The following is a 23,756-nucleotide window of genomic DNA, read 5'->3' on the forward strand; positions in this document are numbered from 1 at the left end:
TGATGCTTCCAGGGTGAAGCAGCGGTAACGCCACGCATGCGTGCAAACACGGTAGACTCACCTTCACGGCGGTACAGTGTGCTGGGAAGAGTGCTGGAGCTCCAGGAAAGAGACCAGTGGACATCACCACCTAGCTTCTTCTTGGTGACCGACTGTCGAGTGCGTCTGTATTCCCAGAAACAGCGACGCTTGGATGGCCTCTCACCCGGCTGCCTGACTGGCTCGGCTTCCACCTCTGCAGGTACAAACGGGAAAGTGGACGCTGATGGAAAACCGATTCTTTAGCGATCTCAGTCGGATCGCAGCAGGCTGGTTTTCAGGATGTGAATGTTGTCGACAGACATTTTTCATTAAGTCCTAATGTAATCTATTGACCTAGGTTTAATAACACACACACACACGCACGCGCGCACGCACGCACACACACACACACACACACACACACACGTTTCAGCATCAGTGTTGCGCCACGCCTGAAATCAACCCCCTTTGCTGTAACTCATATTGAACTCAGGGGCGTTTCACCTTCAGGTGGTCCGACACCTTTTATTGATCACAGCTATCAATATCTCAATATTTCAATATTTAAAAACACAAAAATAAAAATAAATTCAAACATCAACCCCAAAACACAGCTCACCTCCACACACCTCTCTGTGATAGATGTTGACACCCATAAATATAGAAAGTCAGAGACTCTCTTGGTCAGCTTGCTTCCCACACCAAACCTTCTGTCAGGAATCCTGGCGTGACCTTTGACCCAGCTCTCACCCTGGATTCTCATGTCAGTGCTCTTGTTGGCTCTTCCTTCTTCCATCTCAGGAACGTTGCTAAGCTGAGTCCCATTCTGTCCCGCTCTGAACTTGAGACAGTTCTCCACACCTTCATCTCCTCACGCTTAGACTACTGTAACTCTCTTTTCACGTGTCTGAGCAGAACCTCCCTGAACCGTCTACAGGTGGTTCAGAACGCCTGTGCTCGGCTTCTGACCAAGTCCTCCAAACACACCCACATCACCCCGCTTCTCCTCCAGCTTCACTGGCTGCCAGTCAACTTCAGGGTTCATCTCAAGATCCTGGTTCTGGTCTATAGGGCCTTACATGGACAAGCACCATCTTACATTGGTGATCTTCTTAGTCCCTACACCCCCAGCAGGTCCCTGAGGTCCAGTGACCAAAGCCTACTGGTTGTGCAGCACCAGGCTAAAGGTCAAAGGTGACAGATCATCTGCTGCTGTGGCCCCCAGACTCTGGACCTCTCTCCCCCTGAGCCTGAGACCAGTGGACTCAGTGGTCTCCCTTAAACTCACCTGTTCAGGTTTGGTGGGACCTTCATCTCCACCCTCTCCTGATTGTGCTCTCGCTGCCAGTTCTGCCTTTCCCGGGATCTGCTGATTTCCCTTGCTCCTGTTCATTTTCTCTCTTCCTCTCTTTATGTTTTTTAAATCACAATTTGTATTTTTTGCTTATTTTAAACTTAATTTGAATAATTTTTTAAATCTTTTTTATACTTTAATTGTTTTTTTAAGTGAGGCGCCTCGTGATTTTTACCTTTAGAGGCGCTATTGTTTTCTTTCTTTCCTTTTATACATATACATGTACAAGTACACACATACATCTATACTTATCTAAGTACATAGTCTATCTTTGGGTACATAAAAATATTTGGAGCTTTATCTGAAATCTTTTGTAGTTAACACCGAAAATCCTGGCAGTGCATTCCAAACCACCATTGCAGTTTTTTGCATTTGATCTGTTCGGCTCACAGGGAGCAGACACTGGCCCTTACTCTTTCGTCTTGTAGAATAATTATGTTGATCTGCAAAAAAATAAAAAACTACTACTTTAACTTCTGATGTTATTGCCATATTTATCTCCATCCATCCATTTTCATCCGCTTATCCGGAGTCGGGTCACGGGGGCAGCAGCCTAAGGCTAGAGGCCCAGACTTCCCTCTCCCCAGCCAGCTGGGCCAGCTCCTCCGGGGGAATCCCAAGGCGTTCCCTGGCCAGGTGAGAGACATAGTCCCTCCACCGTGTCCTGGGTCTACCTTTAGGTCTCCTCCCGGTTGGACGTGCCTGGAAAACCTCACCAGGGAGGCGTCCAGGAGGCATCCTGACCAGATGCCCGAGCCACCTCAACTGGCTCCTCTTGGTGTGGAGGAGCAGCGGGTCTACTCCGAGCCCCTCCCGGATGGCCAAGCTTTTTACTCCATCTCCAAAGGAGAGCCCAGCCACCCTGTGGAGAAAACTCGTTTCAGCTGCTTGAGTTTACCCTCCACCGTTGAGAAGTGATTTCTTTCTCATCTAATCTGCATTTTAAATAACGCCTAGAGTCCAAAAGTGGATCTTTGTCTGCCTTTACCTTCAGGAGCTCTCCAACACCGAGGCAGGCTGTGTATTAAAGCACCACCTGTAGCGAGTGGGTTTACGTTATGCACCGCTTATGCAGCCAGCAGAGCGCTGGGGTCACCGTTGCTGCTGGTTTTGCTTCTGAAATGAGCCTTAAAACCTCCCTCGGCCAAGAGTTAAGTTGCTTTAAATCCGTTGTGTTGAGTACTTTTAACGAGCTTCCCTAAAGTGGTGTTTTTGTTGCAGGACACACAGAAAATGTTTGTGCCGTTTGGGAGAAGCTCACCTCTGAGCTGCGGGTGATCGGCACTGAAAGGCACGTCACAGTCGGTTACATGGATCACAACGTCTCTAAAATAACGAACTTCTTCATGACGGGCCAATAACCGAGTCAGATGACGGGGGGGTTGAGTGTTGCAGTAGCGATCCACTGATAACCAGAGCTCATCTGCATTCATGACGGATCCACAGCATGATGTCAGAGCGTTAAAACCCCTCCCCACGTCACGCTCACTAAAGAAATGATGTGAATTATGTCTTTGTGCCTGCTGCGGTCGCCGGTGAGGCCAGTGAGGAGCCGGATCATCCAGCTCTAGTGAGACAGCCTGACCCCGCCCCTCCTCCTCTCTCCCGGGCTGCTGAGGAGCCCAGCTGAGCTGAATCCTCCTGATGAGCCACACCTGCATGAGGGCTGTGCCTCCAGCGGTGCAGGGGTCCTGCTGTCCTCCTGGGTTTGTTAGGGTTTAACCCCTTTTGGTTGCATTCGTTGGAGTTTGAAACTGTGGTAGTTTTTAACTCTTGGTGATGTGTTTTAAAGGTTAACTGTATTTGGTGCAACTTTACGGACTTTGCTCTTTAAACACCTTCGTGTGGTAACGCGTTTAAAATGAGCGTTTACCAGGTGTTTTAATCAGGAAGTTGTTTGGGACTTTTTATCAACTTTGGGATTTTAAAACACCTTCTGCTCGGTTAAACTTGTAATATAAGTGTTAACCAGGTGTTTTATAGCTGATAATTTGCTGTGTAATGTTAACCTTTTAGAGAGATCTGTTTGCTTGTGTTTTAATACCTTTTAGTTACAGATAAACCCATTTTAAACTCCTCCGCCAGTTCTTATCTCACCCCATCCTTCACATCTTCACATCACCTGTCGGGGACGTAGCGGTGCCTAAAACCCACCACAGTCCTCCGGGCCATCCCACCACTACAGAGGTGGGAGACACCGACAGGCGTATGGAAGACAATTACTAGTAAAAATACCCGACAGCTAAAATAGATGCCGAAGCCTAATCATAACTGACAGGTTTTTAAAGTTGGGTTTGACTGGTAAGGAGTCACGCTGAGAGCCCTAATCCACAAACACACGCTGCCAGTCACCTCCCGCTGCCAGTCACCTCCCGCTGCCAGTCACCTCCCGCTGCCAGTCACCTCCCGCTGCCAGTCACCTCCCGCTGCCAGTCACCTCCCGCTGTACGCACCGACTCGGTTTCATACACAGATGTCACAGTAGATTAGCCTCGGGCGTCCAGAGCCGCCAACACAGACGCTCAAGCTCCACCAGCCAGAGGGAAAAGCGACGACCAGTCCTGCTCCGGTGAAAACATTCATGTTTCTTCTTGTTCAAAGGAGTTTTACTTCCCACTGTCGCCTACTGCTTTCTTAGTTGGTCTCACGCGCACACACCCTCACTCCACCCCATCTTGTATTCTGCATCTTTCCGAGCCCAGATGGACACGACTCTTCCTCTAGAGCCTTAAAATCAACACTTCCTACCTCTCACGTCAGTAAAAGCAAAAAATGGTTTTTCTTCCATCACACAGGCCTTTCCGTTACCATGGGAACATCATCTGAACGCACTCAGCTGAAATCTGACCCGGGCTGGAGTCTCAGATCACGCCAGCGACCTCTCGGTTACCTTGCAACCAGACGCCTGAGGTTTGTTTATCTAACGCCAGATGAAAGGACAACAAGGCCTGGGAAAAGATGGCAATCTCCTGTGTGTGTGTGTGCGTGCGTGCGTGCGTGTGTGTGCGTGCGTGCGTGTGTGCGTGCTCCAGGAACATGAAGGGGATTGGTTTATGCCGAGCACTTGCAGCAGACAGTAGCCTGGTTTGTCAGACTCTGCTGCAGCTTTAACATGCTAAATGCTGCATTAGCGCATCAACGGTGGTGGTAAACGCAGCCTCTGTTGAACCCAGAGCAACATCCTGTATGGTCTCAGTGAGGAAACGGCTGTCACAGCAGCAGGTAGATTATTAAAACATATCTGTAAGAAAATGTGTTTAAAATAAAACGGTGTGCCATCATTTATCCAGTACAACACAAACAGCATGCAGACGACTTCTGCTGCTTTTTAGGAGGTAGCCTCCAGCTGCTGCTAACCACATTTACCAATTAAAGCTTCGCTATGCTGCTGTTTCATCTTCGTTAATCGTTTTCTTGGGACACTACGTGCTAAAATGACTCTACAGGTTAATGAAAGGCCACCCAGCCTCTATCGGCCCGTGGCCCGATGAACGCACTTCCTGTTTTAATTAGGCTGACATACCTGGCGCTGCAGCCGGCTTCCAGCAGGTTTCCTGCATCCCGAACACAGCTGATTTGTTTACTTTAGTGATGAATCCCTCCTGTAGACACTAACGAAGGCTGGGAGACGTTTCAGCTGTTAGATTAAGGTGTTAAAAGGACGAACGCACAGCAAGGAGGTAAGTTTTGCTTTTGGTCTGACTATAGAAAATTAACAACAGACACTAGGGGGTGCTAAAAGCAAGCAAAACTGCCAAGAGTGCCTTTAAATCGTTTTTTCATGCGTCTTAACAACGTTCGAACATAGAATAGCTATAAACACATACCTGAGATGTATAAAACTAAAGAAAGAATGAAGTGGTTCTCTCGCATGTCTGAAGGCCTCCACCAATAACACATTTCAGACTGAAAGCAGCCACTGGACCACCCGGTTGTCGGTTTCACCCAACCGCCGCACCTCCCTGGTCCTCCACTCGTCACACACTCATGTATTCAGCACCACAACACCACTGCTGGGAGAGGTTCTCCGCTCAGTAACATCAGAGAAGGAGAAACAGCCGGCTGCTACCACGTTAGGACAAACTACCAGAGTACACCATCCCAGTACCCAGTAGGGCAGGGCGACACGGCCTAAAATCAATATCACGATATATTGAGGATTTCACCTCGATAACGATAGATGGATGATAAGCACAGGTATGCGCAGAAACAAGTCACATGTATTACGTTGAGTCACATTTTTACTTGACTAAAGGTGGTACGGCTTCTTAAAGGGACATGAACGTTGCCAGCCTACACACGTCTTCATTTTTTTATTATCAAATTTACTGACGTGGGAAAAATTTTCTGGATATGAGTCAAAAATTTCGATTATGATAAATTTTCGATTGATTGCCCAGCCCTAACCTGAAGTCACGGGCAACAGAAGACGTTTGGAACTAGAAAACAGACGGTGTTTAGCGCTATCTGGTTTCCTCTGGCATGGCGGGTTTCTGGTTCCGGTGGACACATCTCAGGGAAGATACCTGAGGGGAGGGGTGGTGTGTTTGCACCTGAAACCTGGCTTGTTCTGTAGATTCGCTGTAACAGCTGCTAGTGTTCCTCCTCTGGAGCACACAGGTGTGTGTCAGCACCATGCATGCATCAGTAACCATCTGAACCGACTGCAGCAGCTTCTCATCCAGAATCACCTCAGGCAGGTTTAATTATTCACCAGCGTCACTGATTTACCTGCGTATTTCTATGGTCGCCTCCTCTGCTGTCAGACAGAAGCCAGCTCGAACGGGCTGGACCAGAACCACCAGATCCGCCTCCACACCGGAGACCACGGACAACGTAAAACATAACCCTGTTGTTACCTGTCTGACATGCTGGTCCAGGCTCCTCCCCCACCTCAGGTGTTCAGAGAAACGTTAGTTGTAAGGAAAGTCACAGCGTGTGTTTAGGCTGCAGCTACAAGCAACCACAGCCATGAAGAGCTAGCACGCCTTTTCACCAGCCCGTACCATTACTAGTGTTGTCCAGTGGAGCTGCTGAACGGTGGAGGTGCCGAACACAACCCTGGCCTACGTCTCCTAGAGGTTTACGGCTGACGTTGGTCGTTTGTTCCGTTTACAGCTGTTGTGATTTGGTTGCTTTGGTTCTGCATCATATTATTCTGTTTAGTTTAGACTAGTTTCTAATATTCGGGGAGTCTGGACTTTCAATTTAAATGTCTTTTTTTATTACACACATCATTTTTACTTTTCCTTTTGAACTGCTAAATATTCATAAACCAGGATTGTTTTTATGTCTGTGGTGTTCGGGGATATAGTCCCATTAGTGGTCACACACTGGTGAAATTCACCATCTGACCCATCCCCGTGGCGAGCGGTGAGCCGGGTTAGGGTTAGCGGTTAGCTAGCGGCTGCGCTCGGGAACCATCTGGTGGTTTAACACCCCATTGGTATGACCCGACCGGAATTTGAACCCCATCTCCCAGTCCCAGGGTGGACACTGGTCCACTGAGGACGGGTCCTTCTAAAAAAATCAGCATATTGTGATGAAGTTCATTATTGTCTGTAATGTACTGATAAACATTAGACTTTCATATATATTAGATTCATTACACACAACTGAAGTAGTTCAAGCCTTTTATTGTTTCTAATATTGATGATTTTGGCGTACAGCTCATGAAAACCCAAAACTCCTATCTCAAAATATTAGCATATCATGAAAAGGTTCTCTAAACGAGCTATTAACCTAATCATCTGAACCAACTAATTAACTCTAAACACCTGCAAAAGATTCCTGAGGCTTTTAAAAACTCCCAGCCTGGTTCCTTACTCAAAACCGCAATCATGGGTAAGACTGCCGACCTGACTGCTGTCCAGAAGGCCATCATTGACACCCTCAAGCAAGAGGGTCAGACACAGAAAGACATTTCTGAACGAATAGGCTGTTCCCAGAGTGCTGTATCAAGGCACCTCAGTGGGAAGTGTGTGGGAAGGAACAAGTGTGGCAGAAAACGCTGCACAACCAGAAGAGGTGACCGGACCCTGAGGAAGATTGTGGAGAAGGACCGATTCCAGACCTTGGGGGACCTGCGGAAGCAGTGGACTGAGTCTGGAGTAGAAACATCCAGAGCCACCGTGTACAGGCGTGTGCAGGAAATGGGCTACAGGTGCCGCATTCCCCAGGTCAAGCCACTTTTGAACCAGAAACAGCGGCAGAAGCGCCTGACCTGGGCTACAGAGAAGCAGCACTGGACTGTTGCTCAGTGGTCCAAAGTACTTTTTTCAGATGAAAGCTAATTTTGCACGTCATTCAGAAATCAAGGTGCCAGAGTCTGGAGGAAGACCGGGCAGAGGGAAATGCCAACATGCCTGAAGTCCAGTGTCAAGTACCCACAGTCAGTGATGGTCTGGGGCACCATGTCAGCTGCTGGTGTTGGTCCACTGTGTTTTATCAAGGGCAGGGTCCATGCAGCTAGCTATCAGGAGATGTTGGAGCACTTCATGCTTCCATCTGCTGAAAAGCTTTATGGAGATGAAGATTTCATTTTTCAGCACGACCTGGCACCTGCTCACAGTGCCAACACCACTGCTAAATGGTTTACTGACCATGGTATGACCTGAACCCCGTAGAGAACCTGTGGGATATTGTGAAGAGAAAGTTGAGAGACGCCAGACCCAACACTCTGGATGAGCTTAAGGCCGCTATCGAAGCATCCTGGGCCTCCAGAACACCTCAGCAGTGCCACAGGCTGATCGCCTCCATGCCACGCCGCACTGAAGCAGTCATTTCTGCTAAAGGATTCCCGACCAAGTACTGAGTGCATAACTGAACATAATTATTAGAAGGTTGACTTTTTTTGTATTAAAAACACTTTTCTGTTATTGGTCGGATGAAATATGCTAATTATTTGAGATAGGAGTTTTGGGTTTTCATGAGCTGTACGCCACAATCATCAATATTAGAAACAATAAAAGGCTTGAACTACTTCAGTTGTGTGTAATGAATCTAATATATATGAAAGTCTAATGTTTATCAGTACATTACAGTCAATAATGAACTTTATCACAGCATGCTAATTTTTTGATAAGGACCTGTACATATGTTTATTTTAAGTTATTATTATAAGTGCACTAAATCACTGATGTGATTAATTTGTGTTTTAAAACAACAACCGACACCAGAATAATGACTGCTTTATATAGGGAGGACAAAGCTTCACACACACACACACACACACACACACACACACACACACACACACACACACACGCACACACACACACACACACACACACACACACACACACACACACACAGAAGCTCTAACTCACCACATTCGGTTTCAGAGCTCGAGAGTTCGGACTCCACTGCGGTTTCCTCCTCGTCCTCCAGCTCTGTGTTATCCTGGCTGTCCTCGCTGCCCAGCACCTCCTGCTGTGTCTCAGATGCCTGCACCTCCTCGGACTGGGAGTTGTGTACGGAGCCCAGCCCTAACTCTCCTCCCTGGCTCAGGGAGTAGTTGTGCTCCTCACTGCAGTGCTCCAGGGCCGCCCCCACCACCACTGCTGCTGCATCTCCCCCTTCCTCCTGTGCCACCTGATACACCTCCACAATGTGCTCCCCTAATAACCCTCCCTTCTGTTCTCCTTCCACCTCTCTTCCAGTAGTGCACGCCTCCCTCTCTGTTGCTATGGGAACAGAAACACATCCATCCTCCTTTCCCACCGCGGACACCTGGACTTCTTGGGAGACTGGAGGAGTAGAGTACTTGTTCCTCTTCCTTTCCTCCTCCTCCTCCTGCTCCTGCCCCTCCCGACTCGTGCCCCAGCAGCCCATCAGAACCGACTCCTCCGAGTAGGCCAGGAGCTCCCCTCCGACCCCGAGGCCCAGCTTGGTGTAGCGAGCCATCTCATCCAGAGCAGACACATCCCAGCGCTCCGGGTGCTGGTCCTCACCGAAGCCCCCATCATCCACGAGGTCACTCAACAACTCAAAGGGCCGTTTCCGTGGAAACGCTTGGGAGCCCAGCATGAGGAGCTGAAAGGAGCAAATACATTTGCCTAAATATGACTGACATGAACGTGGAATAACTGTCCTTCTGTCTCCTCACCTGGTTGTACTCTGTCCTGCCCCCCTGGGGCGACATGGCCAGTGGACGGGGGCTCAGCAGGCCCCTGTGACCCGCGTAGGCCTCGCCAAACGCAGGCTCCATCCCATTCATGCCCGGCTGGAACGAACAGAGACCAACATGAGGACCAGTAGAATTGTGAGGATGGAAGAGCTCCCAGGATGGACTTTACCTGAGGCATGCCCAGGGCAAGACCGTGTGAGGGTGTGGACACGGCGTAGGCTCCTGTGAGTTCTTCAGCGGGAGCACAAGCAGCTTCAGGTGGGATGGAGAAGAACCAAAACATGAGGAAACCACTTCACTATGGGAATTGTGCAGGAGGCAGGTGTGGAGGTCTCTTACCTGAGGATGAGAGGGTCAGGTGTAGGAGCTCCTCTGCTTACATGCTGCAGCTCCAGAGCTCTCCGTGTGGCAGACTGAAAGAACAGAAGCATTCCATCGTTCCTTCACGTTCTGCAGCACATCACCGACTCTAACCCTAACCCGCACGTTGGACTGAATGGTTTTTACTGGTGTTTTCCTTGGGTCATGGAAAACAGACTAACCCAGGGAATTCTGTGGTAATTATTGTCCTTCCCAATGACAGAGATCAACAAGATGAAGGCAAAAGACAAGCTGATAAAATAAAAAACCGAGGGAGGAGGATTTACCACCGGTAAATCGAGAGCTTCGCCTTCTGACTCAGCTCTCTCTTCACCACGACAGACCGGTACAACGCCCGCATCACTGCAGTCGCAGCACCAATCCGCCTATCGATCTCACGCTCCAGCGTCCCCTCACTCGTGAACAAGACCCCGAGATACTCCTCCACTTGGGGCAGGACCTCATCCCTGACCCGGAGAAGGCATTCTACCCTTTTCAGAATCAAGACCATGGTCTCAGATTTAGAGGAGTTGATTCTCATCCCAGCTGCTTCACACTCGGCTGCGAACCGCTCCAGCGAAAGCTGAAGATCCCGTTCTGATGAAGCCAACAGGAGCACATCATCTGCAAAAAGCAGAGACCTGATCCTCAGGCCACCAAAACGGATGTCCTCCACACCTTGGCTGCAGCTAGAAATCCTGTCCATAAAGGTTATGAACAGAATCGGTGACAAAGGGCAGCCTTGGCCGAGTCCAGCCCTCACTGGGAACGAGCCCGACTTACTGCAAAGGAGGCAAACCCAGAGTCAGAACCGCACAACTGCTCAGGTCGCTTTTGTTCAATAATGGAGGCACTGCAGACTTCTCCATGCTCTTTGCCCCGCCCACGTGCTCAGAGACGCACTCATGACATCACAGGCCACAGACTGCCCATGTTCTGAATCATGTCCAACTCCCTAAGGCAGAGCGGAACGAGTGTCCCACGCTGGGGCGGAGCAAACCCGAGGCTGGTGTGTGAGTGGCACAGCATCCTCAAGCTGTTGACTCTTCTTGGTACTTTTGGTCAAATCTCAGATTATAATATTAACATTCAGTAGAGTGTAAGCCCAGACATATTCAGATATTTGGATTACACATACATGTAAATACTTTTTTGGGACCAATTATAATCCTATATTGGCTAATCTCAAACGAGATATGTCCCGATGGGAATCTTTACCCCGTCTTTGGGAGGGAGGATAAATACTGTTAAGATGACTTTATTTGTTTCAGTGTGTCCCAGTATCTCTTTCTAAATCTTTGTATTTTGTTGGATGGTCTGCTTGGGGGCTTTATATGGCATAATAGATGCTGAAGACACCAGTAAAAGGTGTTGCAATCACCCCATGACATGGGGATTATTATTACTGGCTTCTAATATTAATGCATTGTTGTCCTGGCTTTGTTTCTTTTTAATTAACACATTGACTTTAATGGTCTTGCTAATGGAAAGCACATTGAATTGCCTCGTGTATGAAATGTGCTCTATGAATAAAGCTGCCATGCCTCAAGACTCACACCCACTAGCAGTTGGCCACTGGGCTGTGGAGACCACGTCTCATGCACACCTGGAGGAAATCAAAAGTACTTAGTAATCATTTAATAATTTCAACTCCGTTTGGTCGTCATCTGTATTGTTTACGCTAAAGTCTCTTTTATTGATATTGTTTTTGTATTTTGATTAAGTGTTGCCTTGAAAACGGTTTTGTGTTGGGCTTCCTGGGTTTGATGCAGTGTAACGGGGAGGGTGTGTGTGTGTGGGGGGGGGGGGGGGGGGATATATCAGCTCAACTGTATTATTGAAAATTATTGTTGCAAACTAATAAAAAAGGACCTTGTTAGAAAAACTACCAGCTGTTCTGAGATCATTTAGCTTGTGTTGCTGTTAAACCCGTCAGCAGTGGGCTGTTGATGGGCTGTTCAGTCACGGTGGCTCCTGGTTGCAGGCCGTTTCTTCTATTAATAAATCCATTTATTCAACATCAACAAGCATGCTGCAGCAAAAAATGTAGGACATGTCACTTCCTGTGGAAACCGTGTCAACAGGGAAAGAACAGATGTAAACGCTCTTCTGCTGCAGACAATGGCTGCAGTTTTATTGTTGGACAGATATGGAGAACTAGCCCAGCGTGCAGGTTCCTGCAGCTGGAACAGATGTTACAGCAGCACAAGGAGCTCTGGTGTTGAATGTGTTAACGTTACAGCCGGCTGGATCCATGGTCACCTCCAGCACCAGAGAGGGAGTCACAGGAGGAAGTTAATATTCTCAGGGCTAAATGTTAGCTTAGCTCCAGCCAACAGAAAATTGTGCAGTGTGTGCTAACTTAGCTGAGCTGACGAGTTGGGATTAGATTGGCATGTGTAACAGATTACGCAGGTTGGTGATGATTACTGCCTCCATTTAAATCGGAGAGTTCTACGTTTCTTCTCACGAGCGTGAAGAACAGGGACCAGACACAAAACCACGACTTAATGCTGGCCCAGATCGGCATTCCTACAGCTCGCCAAATCCTCTATCAGACTCAGTTATCCTCCAAAACATCGGCTTTTCTAGTGGTGCTCCAGGCTCGACCAGCGACACGCAGCCCGGATGCTGCCACGGAGCGGAGGAGCGGACTTAAGGCCACGCCGCTGCCACCATCAGGCCAGGATCCGTACAGATGATGCAAGATGGGGTAACATCCCCACTGAGACCAACATATTACAACAGCAGCACACTGTCTGATCCCTGCAGATACGCCAAAGCCAGCAGCTCGAACGGACCCTGGTTCAGCAGCTCCAGCTCCTCGCTTCTGTGGACCGGCCTCAGGATACAGGAATGAGGAAATAGGAAGTTACTGGGTGGTTATGACACGCTGCACGGAAAAAGTGATCTTTGGCACACAACACAGGCTAGTTCCCTGCACAGTGTTCACACACACACACACACACACACACACACACACACACACACGCCAGAGCTGATAAAAAAAACGATAAGGCAGCATGTTTTAAATGTTTAGACATGTTGTTAGTGCTTGGTTACAGCAGCAGCAGCACGGAGCGTTTTCGTGCCAGTGGTTTGTTTGTACCGACAACACAACCCGCTCCGGTGCCAGTTTCCTTGTTTCAGCGAGGAGAAACGACCGTCTGCAAATCTGATAAACAGAGACTTTCACTCCATCTGCCACATCGATCATCTGGATCCACATCGGTATCGGTGAGAGCTGCTTTGTTCAGATCTTCTCTCCCGGGCTGCTCTACCCTGACGCACCAGCCTGCTGTGTTGACTCTGCAACAACCTTCATGTGCATGTGCTGGACCAACACAAGGCTCCAAGGTAACTAAAGTCCATTCGTCTCTTCAGCTCACCAACATCTACACATGCTACATTTAGCTAGCTGTTTAGCTGTTTGTAAACAAGATGTCAACACAACCCCAGTGTGTGTGACCAAAGCAAGCATGTGTGCTAATGTTTACAGCGTGGTGTGTCATGGCTGATGTGTTCAAGTTCACGCATAGCAAAACCAATGTTGTCCTCCTGGATCCAGCCACAGAGGACTTCCACACCCTCCTAGCCACGCAACAACCCTGGTCGTTCCCAGACGTGTATCTGCTCACAGCTGACTCCTCCACATCCTACAAACACCGTATAGCTAACATGCTAAGGGTTACAACCATCCACTCTTGTTGCAGTGATGTCCTAGCGCCACAACTGCTGCTAAAGGGCCTGATCGTAGCTAACCGCTAACAGCTTTGGCCTGCCATGTAGCACACATGTAAATAATAACTTAATTATTTTCGTTTACACCTCGTGAAGGCTGTTATCCACTCGGAGGTAAAGCTAAACATTAGCATTGATGCTAACACATGAAGTCAGACCATCGTTAGGTATATTTGTATCCAAACCTTGATGATGTGAGGCGGGATGACAGCAGTAACATAATAATAATGAATGTGTTGCTAACAGGTGCAAAAGGTTAGCCTACAGAGTGCAGTAGCTTTAGCCTAGCCGTAACGGTTTACAGCTAACACCTCATCACAATATGGTCTGTTTATGATGAATATTTAACAGTTATGACAGATTCTGAAGCGTGATTGGATTTCTGGACATCATCCCATGACCCCTGCTGGTGCTTCATGACCCACAGTGGGCCCCCAGCCCCAACTTTGGGCACGTTTGTCTCGGACCGCTGGTACACTTGACCATTTTTACCGTTTGGAAGTTTAAACACATCTTAAAAACACACCCATGCATTTCGCTGCTTCTGGCTGGAATGTGAAAGGGAACGATGCAACAGGAGCAAATGTTGCACACTTTCATACTTTTAGAGGATGTGATGTCACTGCAACACTGTGGTCCTGCAGGAACCAACATAACAGATTATGGGATGGAAGGCCTCGCTATTAATATTACTGTGGTTGAGAAACAACTTCTCCCCTGGGCTTGATGATGTAGGTCTGAATCTGAGTTTTCTTTAAGGTTTTAATTTGAACTGAACTGCTGCACGTAACGTTGCTGACTACGTTGTTTCTGATTGGTGGGTTTTTTATTTTTATGTTTTTGTAAATAAACTAATTCTCTATTCAAAACGCATTTTTTTCTCTTTCTCTTTACTGTAGGAATAAAGAATAACAAACATATAATAACGAGTTAATACTCATTCATTTTATCCTCAAAACTTTGCATTAAATCTTTTTAAACAAGGCTCCAGCTGGACCCAAAAGGTCCGAGCAGCGGGGAGGTCTGCCACTCTGACCAGACAATGGGCGTTCTGCAGCTGGAGGCCTTTTTTGGGCTGGAAAACCCAAATCCCGGCGCGAGGGTTGCGCACGGAGACGGGAGTGCGGCCCAGAGAGGCTGGAAATCACAGCGCGGCCGAAAAGCTGCGATGATCCGGGGAAGCGCGGAGCGGAGACACGGTGTGCTGCAGGCGGTCTGGGAAGGAAGCCCCTAAAAACCGGGCGGCGGACGCAGCGGGCACGTTTTCCCTCTCCCAAAACGATCCCAACACTTTTAGCAAGTGCGAGAAAAAACAAAAACAACAAATAAAGAGCAGAAAGTCGGTTAGACCGTATAACGCGCGGGCTGCGCCCCCGCCTCTCCGTGTCCTTGGAGCTCCGTTTCCCCTCCACGGCGGGGAGCGTGGACTGGCCCGTCCTTCAGCTCGGTGCGTATCCGCCATAAAGCCCAAATAAACACAACCAGACCCGAACTACAACAGATTTGAGTCCAGCAGAAGACCCGCTGCGGACTCGCGGGGGCCACGGCCACCCTGCGGGTCCCACGGCTGCGTGAAGCAGCGGAAAGGTGCCGCGGTGGCAGCAGCAGCGTGTCCCGCATGGCACGGCCAGCCGCCGCGCTCTCACATCCAGCCGCCGTCCTCCAGCAGACACCGTGGCATCTTCACTCTCCTCCGCATACATGCATTCAGGGCGGCTTTATTCTCACCGACAGCGGCTTCGCAGGCGCGTCGCGGAGTATCCAGACGAGACGACAGCAACGCTCTCGGAGCTCAGACAACAATAAAATGGGGCGCAGCTGGCAGTGCCACCGGATGTCCGATGTTAATGGTTAATAGTGGCGATGCGTGAGCGCGTGGATGAGCCTGGGCGTCAGAAGGTGCACCAAGCTGCTGCTGGTGCACACTTTCTGCTAGGAGATCACCTGTTTGTCTGAATTATTATTACTATTATTATTAATTTATTATTATTATTATTTGTATTAAAGTCGCGGGGCTGGCTGGTCCTGGTCCTGGTCCTCCTGCTGGGGCTGCGGGTTGCAAACCGAAACGAGTCAGTGTCAAAATAAAAGCCGCCCTCCGGCGTGGAGCAGCGGGCAGAGAAAAGTTGTCCGCAAGGCCGAGCCGACCCAGGAGTCCAGCCCTGGGGGCGCTGCTGCCGCAGAGCGCGTGTGCTCCCCTTTCAAACAGGATGCACTCATGAACATGTGGCTGTTAAACAAACCCACTCATGTGTGTGTAATAACTGTTTACCTTCCCTTGTGACCTCGGATGCCCCCCGAGCTGAAGGCCACAGGACCGGGGGAAAATGTCGGCCAGGGCCTCTCCAGACGAGCCTGGCCCGCACCATCCACGCAGGAGAGGGAGGAGGATCCCGGCTGGAGCCACCGAAGTGACCCGGTCCACCTACGGCCGCAGGCAGGAAGTGAGTGGTCCCCAGCCGGACAGAGCTGGCCTACATGGCGGAGGAACCGGACCGAGAACACCACCTGTCTCACCTTTAGCGCCCTGCCGTGAGGGTGAGACAGCACTAACGTCTTCACTAATCACGCTGTTGTGGTGCGCTAAGCTAGGCTCGCGGGGGGGGGAGCGGACCGCCACTTTCTCAGTCGGTTCCGGAACTTCAGCCCACTTTATGGACACAAGAAGACGGAGGGCGTAGGTGGACGTCCTGTCTGACTGCCGCTGCCGTAATAACTGCGTCAGTGGTGGGACAAGGCGCTATTTAGCGCCAGGTGCCAGCCTTGAGCGGATAAAACCCGAGAGCGCGAGGAGCGGCTGACCTGTTAGCGACAGGAAGCCATGAGAGCGACAGCTCTCAGCTCGCGTTGGGCAAAAGTTTCCAGAAAACCTCCCGGACAACACCGGAAGTTTACCATGTTAACGTTGAAGAAAGGATTTCACAATAAAAGTCCACCAAAGGAACGAAGCGGTAAAAGCAGCTTCTTGGCGTGGTTATCATTAAAGAGTTGTCCGACATTTTCCACCTAAAACCAACCACGGCAGCGTTTACAAATAAACGACAGAAACGAGTATTGAACATTGTAACGTGGAAAGATTTGAAGCATCAGTTTAAGTTCATCAGACTGCTAAATTTCATGTATGAAATTTTCCTCAACCCTGAAGGTTGTTTTCTATTTAGTCAGAAGTTAAGGCCAAAGTTTATGAAAGCGCCCCCTTCTGGCTGGTTCCAGAAGAACTTGTACGCTAGTGTCCTCTTTCAAGGTTAAAATATATCTCAGAATATTTAACAAATATCCCACATTTAGCAGTGGGAGCCTTGACTCCTGTTAGTTCACATAGGTCCTGCTTTGCTTCATGCTCTGATGTGCCTAGATATTTTTATTTAGCTGTGATTAGTAAATAGACGTTCAAAAACACTATGACGGTACGCAGGTAAGTGGGGGAACTTCAATCTCTTACGCTATGAGGCAACGGTGACAGTGGTGTTAGGTGCCTGCTCTGTAACGCAGTCATTCAGTCCATGGGCAAGACACTTCATACATATATATATATATATATATATATATATATATATATATATATATATATATATATATATATACACACACACTTTTGATGCCTTCAGTGAGAATCACCTGATGTAACAGGTCATGAGCATAAAGACAACACTTTGAATGAGAAGGTGTGTCAGAACTTTTGGCCTGTGCATGCATAAATATATAGCTATACATTTATTAAGATTTGATTTGTTAACATAATTTCCACCTGAAGATCTGAAATGATGGTGAATTTGCACCTAAAACATTAAATGGACTCATAGAGTGAGACTGACAACGTAATGTTAAAATGCATTTTTAAGATACATTCAATATAAATCCTTAACCATAGGAAAAAAGGATAATTTCTGATTATGTGCTAAACTCATGAGAGGCTAATTACCCTTTTAAAAGGCTGTGAGATATTTTGCTGTTCCATAACAATGGTTGGGTATTGGGTATTGGGCAGCAGTAGCTCAGGTGGTAGAGCGGGTTGCTTCATGATCGGAGGGTCATGGGATCGATTCCAGCTCCCGCCAGGGGTATCCTGCTGTTGTGTCCTTGGGCAAGACACTTCACCCAACTTGCCTGTGTTAGTGGTGGTCAGAGGGGCCGACGGCTCCAAATGGCAGCCTCGCCTCTGTCAGACCTCCCCAGGGCGGCTGTGGCTACAAGTAGCTTACCATCACTAGCAGTGTGTGAATGTGAGAGTGTGTGAAAGCGTCTTTGGGTGTCTAGAAAAGCGCAATATAAGTTCAATGCATTATTATTATTATTATTATTATTATTATTATTATTATTATTATTATTATTATTTTGAAAGTCTTCCACTCCATTTCCGGGTTTGTGAGTAACTGGCGCCAACTTTACGTCGGGTAGACAGTAACGGCTAGGACCCGCCTTCGTAAGAGGGGCGGAGACACGCGACCCGTCTTTAAGGACACCGGGAGAACCTGCTGACCCCAGCGCGAGGCCGGGGCCCGGGGCTGACACGAGCTCCTTCAGTCGCACATGTTTACCAGAGGAGCAGCAGGCAGGCTCTCCTCTGTCACAATAAGAGAACTCCTGAAGACCCGTATAATCCAAAATGGCCCCAGATTTGTTCTTAGACCAGAGGAGGAGGTGCTGTTTTATTATTAAACCACCTGATTACACACATGCTTGGCTCCAAACATGAAAGGATTTATTGCTTTTAACAACATGAATGTGAACGCCCCACCTGAACTTGTCTGGATGTTTCCTGGTGAGAACGTGAGCAGCTCCTCGTAGGAGGATGCAACGATGCTTCCTTCATTCCAGACCGGTGGGTGCAGGAGAACACGTTTCAGCTCACGCCGGCTGCTTTAAACTGTACTTCACAACATCACTAATAATATGATTTCTTACTAAATAGTCAAGAAAATATCTCCTTGCACACAGCAACTGACGCAAAGGAGAAAAATCACATTTTCACATCAAATTGTGACAAAAAAAGTGAATTTCATCAAACTTTGTGGCAGAAGATCCAAATGAACACTGGAGCCAGCATCGCAAGGCACCAAAAGAAATGTGCCTCTGAGTTTCGAGGATTACACACAGACACATCTGCACACGCGTCTCGCTTCTACATCGGTTAGTGGGAAATTAGTTTAGTTTGAGGAAACGAAAGTCATCATTTAATCTTTATATTTAAAAATAAAAACGTGTTCCGCTACTGAATAGTCCTCCAGACATACACAGCAGCGACGCTGGTGCAGCATCCTTTATGATGACATATAATCCAGCTGGTGGTATTTAGGTCACACGACTGCTGCGTGCACGAGGATGGTTAAATGTTAATGCACCAGGAGACGGAGGTGGGCTGTGATGGTGTGTGAGTGCCTAACTCTGAGGACATGTGACCTGCTGGTGTTTATCTGCGCCCACATGTTGGACATTAGAGCATCTGTGAGTGCGCCTATAGCAGCAACGTGGGGCACAACTCAAACATAAAGGCTCGTGCAAAAGTTAAAGCCCAACAAGCTTTTGTGTTCTGGGAAACAAAACATAAACACAAACAGGAGGAAACAGAAAGATGACTTCATGAACTTCCTGGCTGTGAAACCTTAAACCTGTCCGCTGATGCCGCAGGAAATAGTCACCATAATACAAACATGGTTGATGCTGTTTCTTATTTCAGTTTAATTAATCATTTGAGTCTACGGATCAACAAAATACAACAATGCATTTCCTCTCCACTAAACCAGGGAGAGCTGCAGGGAAATAAAGGGAATAAGATTTTATTGTTGTTGTTTTTATTTTGTTATTCCTTCTTCTCCTTGTCTGACCCGTTTCTGGGAACAGCCGTTAGGGTTCACTACCACACACGGTGGTGAACGTGCAAACAGCCAGAACCCGGCAGACCCTTTCCCGTGAGCTGGGTAGGCGGGTGTTAAGTTCAAACACATTTTAAAGAATGTTAAATGCTGTTTGTTCGTTGATGCTTGGATCAATGCTCCGGGGTTGGCTTTACACGTTACCTATCAAGAGCTTTAAACCGCTACAGAAATGGCCGACCATCATAATCTTCATGGCTGGATGCTAACAAGGAGCTAAGTAGAGCTTCAACCTGCAACAAGGAGAGACAAGAGTGAGACTAAATGTTTTCTGAGCAGAAACGAATTGAAAACGAGGCTGAAATTGAAACAGGAAGTTTTACAGCTGATCAAAAGTTTAAGACCACACCTGCAGTAAACCCTTTAACCCTAACCCTCATCAGAGTTCCACACATGAACTCAGCAACGAGAAGCTCCATCGCTGTTGATCACTTCAGAAATTCCTTATGGCCTGCTTGATGCACGAGGTGAGAGGGGAGGACATCTACAGTCTGGAACATTCCTTGCTTCCATTCCCAAAGCTTCTCAATAGGATTTAGATCAAGGGAACATGCAGAATGGCCCAAAAGAGTGAAGATCTTGTCCTGGAAGACCTGAGAACAGTGTCTTGTAGAAAAACTCAGTGGTGACCAAACAGACGAGGGTCCTCGGTCACGAGCGATGCTCTCTGCAACATCTGGACATAGCCAGCATCCCTCTGATGCCCTGCACCTCCTGAAGCTCCACTGACTGAAACAACACCTAAACCATTATGGCCCCCCTCCACTGTGGTGTGTAGAACATATCTCAGGTGGGATCTTCTTGTCAGGCTGGTAACATTGGAAACCATCAGGACCTTCGAGGTTAAACTTCTAATGATCAGAGAATAAATCCTTCTTGTTTGGTGTTTTCTTGTAAAGTCCACGGTCACTTCTGTGGTGTTCAAGGAGATGAGGCCTTTGAAGATGTTAGTCGATTTTGAAGTTCTTCAGTCTCAGATGTCGTCTGGGCTGCAGTTGGCACCAGTAACAGTCTTAAGGTGGGTCAAGGATCATCCAGTTTCCCGCTGGATCCTCCGGCTCACTGCTGGTGACATATTCCACTTGACTCTGATGTGCCATAACTCTCAGGGTCATTTAAGAATTTCCAAATGTTTGTCTTACTGCGTCCTGCCTCAGTGGAGAAGGCAAAAATATGACTGTTGGACATTTCTCAAGTGGTCTCAAACTTGTGTGTGTGTGTGTGTGTGTGTGTGTGTGTGTGCTCCTCCAGCTAGTTTGAGCCCTTCCCTCTGTCTTTAGATAATTATTGTTTAGTTTTGTGTTTAGGTATTTGCTCTCCTCTGCTTCTGTTTTCCCAGTTAGATTATCATATTCACCGGTCTTCCCTCCAGCCCTCACGCCACACACCTGCTGCCATTTTCCCTAATTACTCCTCCCTGTGTATATAAGCCCTGTCTTGTCTCTGTCTTGTGTCGGTCCGTTGTGGTGATTCTGTCAAGCCTTCTCTAGTCTCTAGCATTTTGAATCGGTCTTTTCTAGTCTTTTGTGTTTTGGTCTCTAGCTTAGTTGTTGAACATTTTTGGACTTATTGGCTCCCTGCCTTTGGATCTATTTTTGTTGTTCTGGGCTCATCCAAATAAAGGATATTTTCTTATATCACCTCCTGCCTTGAGTCATCTTGGGTTCCTGCATTTTGGGTCCTACCAACACCGCAACGTGACATGCGGCCCCGGTTCTGGCCGGCTGCCTTGAGAACGGAGGCACAGAACATGGCCCACTCAGACTCATGTCCTCCCCCAGACGTGTTGGAAGTTCTGTGGGAATTGACAGGAGACACTGCCAGACGTTCCCAGCAGAGCCTCACAACACCAGGGGGATATCCTGATATAAAAACCGTTACAAAAGCGTAGACTGAAGACAATCAAACATAAGTCACTGACGTCTAGGAGGTTGAATCTATCTGAACCTTTTGTTCATGAGGCCTTTTCAGCAGCCCTATCCCTATAATTCAGCTGCCGCCTTTGAGCAAAAAACAACTAATTGCTTCTGGTTCAACACCCGAAAAACAGATTAGTGAATGAGAACGGTTTCATCTCTACATGTGATGTTAGCACAGCATCATACACCCTCCCAGATTGTCCCTTAGGACGCTGGATGGATTAGGTCAATCTTTCACGCTCAGAGGATTCAGCGTGAGTTATCACCAACCTTGTCTCTGAGCATCAAGATAACCCGATTAGTCCCACAGAGGTGGACGAAATGCACAAATAGCCAGACAAGGGCACTACTTTCTGCCCATGTGCACTTGTTATTTAATCCTTGTGAGATTAGATAAAAGGATGAAGGTTTGTTTGATTTAGAAAAGAATCTAATCCCACATTAATGCCTTCCTTATCAAAGACGTGGTTTGAGAGTTAAACTGTTCCTCTTTAAGGTTAAAACGATTAAACGTTTGATTCCAAACACAAGAATGGCGTTCTTTATTTAGATTTCTCTTAAAGGTGTGTGAAACTCCTTTAAACAATACATTTGCAGCGGTCTCCAGCAGGAATGAATGCCTTGTACGCTGTTCTCAGGGGGAGAAGCACCCGCATCAGCCAAGCCCCCATAATCCGGGTCTGGATATGATTCAAAACAGGAAGTAAGAAAAATTGCAGTTCCACCCTCATCCACTAGGGGCTGGTGTCAGAACCGAGCAAATCCTCATTGACTCCCATGTTAAAAATACCAATTTCACAGCAGAAATAAACATGTTTACAGCCTGGTACCAGAACATGTTTTTGGTTTAAATGATCTAGTTTACACTCATGACAACTCTGAGGGGGTGAATGTTTTTCTCACTCTTCTGTTTAAGTGTATTAAAAGCCTAAAATTCTGTATAATTAATGAGCATCAGACCCACGTGACCACAGAGCTAGCTCCGTGGAAAGGCCTCAGTAGAGCCTCGGTCTGGCCTGGAAACTGCTCCGGGATTTTGAGTCTCTGTGTGTGTGTATTCTTGTTTGGATATTTTTGTGCAATTGTTGGACAAAATGACTTGCTGTGGCATTAATTGCACTAATAGAGCGTCCAAGGAGTCTCCACTTCATTTTTTCGGTAAGTAAAATTATATTTATGTATTTTAGGTCACTGCCGAGCTGAGCTTAGATTTTAACATGTACTGTTTAACCATGACATTTAAATGTAATAGGGTAAAACCCAGTGCATTTAACATAATGCTGCACTTTAGAAAATGGGATGAAATATAACATGTTGGTGGAGCTGGGTTCCCACTATCGGCTTGTGGAGCTCTCGGGAGACCGATGTTTTCCACCCGGTTTTACCCAGCGGTCAGCCCGGCGTATCTCTGACTCAGAAGCTCTGGTGTTGTGCACAGTTAACTCCGGTTGTAGCTAGGTTGCTACCTCCGTTAGCTTAGCTGCCACCTCCATGTTAGCTTTGGGTTAGCTTGTAGCTACATCGCTTCAGTTCAACAGGTGTCGTCAGTTGATCCCAGCCTTACAGCCCCACCCTCAGCTCCTCCTCTCTTCCCTTTTGTGGAATTGTGTGGGCTTGACGGAACCTGTGACACGGTCAAAATGGCGGTGGTGGCCACCTCCCATTTTACCTCAAAAACATGTTATTGGAGCCTATGGAAATGAATTGTCCAGTATATATGTCGATGGTATCAGCACGTGCAGCAGTGTTCCACACCTGTAAGGTAATCACTGATATCTGGCTCATCTGAGCAGGTCAAGTAGTTTGCTGAGATTCATTGGTGGTCTCACCCTAATGCTTTTCTCCAGAAGACACCTGTCTCTTCCATGTGGACGGCTGAAGGTTTCAGTCCAGCTTGAAGACGTCTTTTCTGCTCTAGGCATCTCCATCCTCGCAGTCAACAGCGATCTGAAACTGGTTTCCCGGTGGGTGGGTATAATGGTGCTCTAGACCAGAGCCTTTGGTGGTTCCTGAATATCAAAACCAGCTTCTGTCAGTCTAAAACATCTAAATAAAACTTTAAAATCAGAGAAGTTACAATTGAATGGAACATTCTCCCTCTCTTGATAACATTTTACTTTGACATGGAATGTGCTACTACTAGTTCATCTGTTGTAATTAGATTCACTCAGAAAAAGACAATAAAGTTTATTTTGCTAAGAAATAGAATCTCTGCTAAGAAAATGCAACCAAAAAACATTACCTGGTGTGTGTGTGTATGTGTAGATGTGTGTGTGTGTAGATGTGTGGATGTGTGTGGATGTGTGTGTGTGTGTGCATGTGTAGGTGTGTGTGTGCATGTGTGTGGATGTGTGTGTGTA

At 47.6% G+C, this 23,756-nt stretch overlaps 1 protein-coding gene across 2 annotated transcripts in view; it reads right to left on the minus strand.

Annotated features, from left to right (window-relative positions):
- The window catches only part of LOC139070694 (CREB3 regulatory factor-like), a 37,954-nt gene extending 21,850 nt beyond the window's left edge, over positions 1 to 16,104 (minus strand). Inside the window, exons 1-6 of one of the 2 annotated variants that reach the window (XM_070553406.1) lie at positions 15,877 to 16,104; positions 9,843 to 9,916; positions 9,673 to 9,755; positions 9,483 to 9,599; positions 8,704 to 9,409; positions 62 to 235 (exon numbers count right to left, since the gene is read on the minus strand). In XM_070553406.1, the coding sequence (XP_070409507.1) occupies positions 62 to 235; positions 8,704 to 9,409; positions 9,483 to 9,599; positions 9,673 to 9,681 (1,006 nt within the window). In that variant the 5' untranslated portion in view covers positions 9,682 to 9,755; positions 9,843 to 9,916; positions 15,877 to 16,104. Of the gene's footprint in view, positions 1 to 61; positions 236 to 8,703; positions 9,410 to 9,482; positions 9,600 to 9,672; positions 9,756 to 9,842; positions 9,917 to 15,332; positions 15,445 to 15,876 lie in introns of those variants that run through there. The other variant, XM_070553407.1, reaches the window with a different exon arrangement.
- Between the last annotated feature and the right edge of the window lie 7,652 nt (positions 16,105 to 23,756).

The sequence above is a fragment of the Nothobranchius furzeri genome, chromosome 7 (genome assembly GCF_043380555.1).
Source record: "Nothobranchius furzeri strain GRZ-AD chromosome 7, NfurGRZ-RIMD1, whole genome shotgun sequence".
NCBI classification, from domain to species: Eukaryota; Metazoa; Chordata; class Actinopteri; order Cyprinodontiformes; family Nothobranchiidae; genus Nothobranchius; species Nothobranchius furzeri.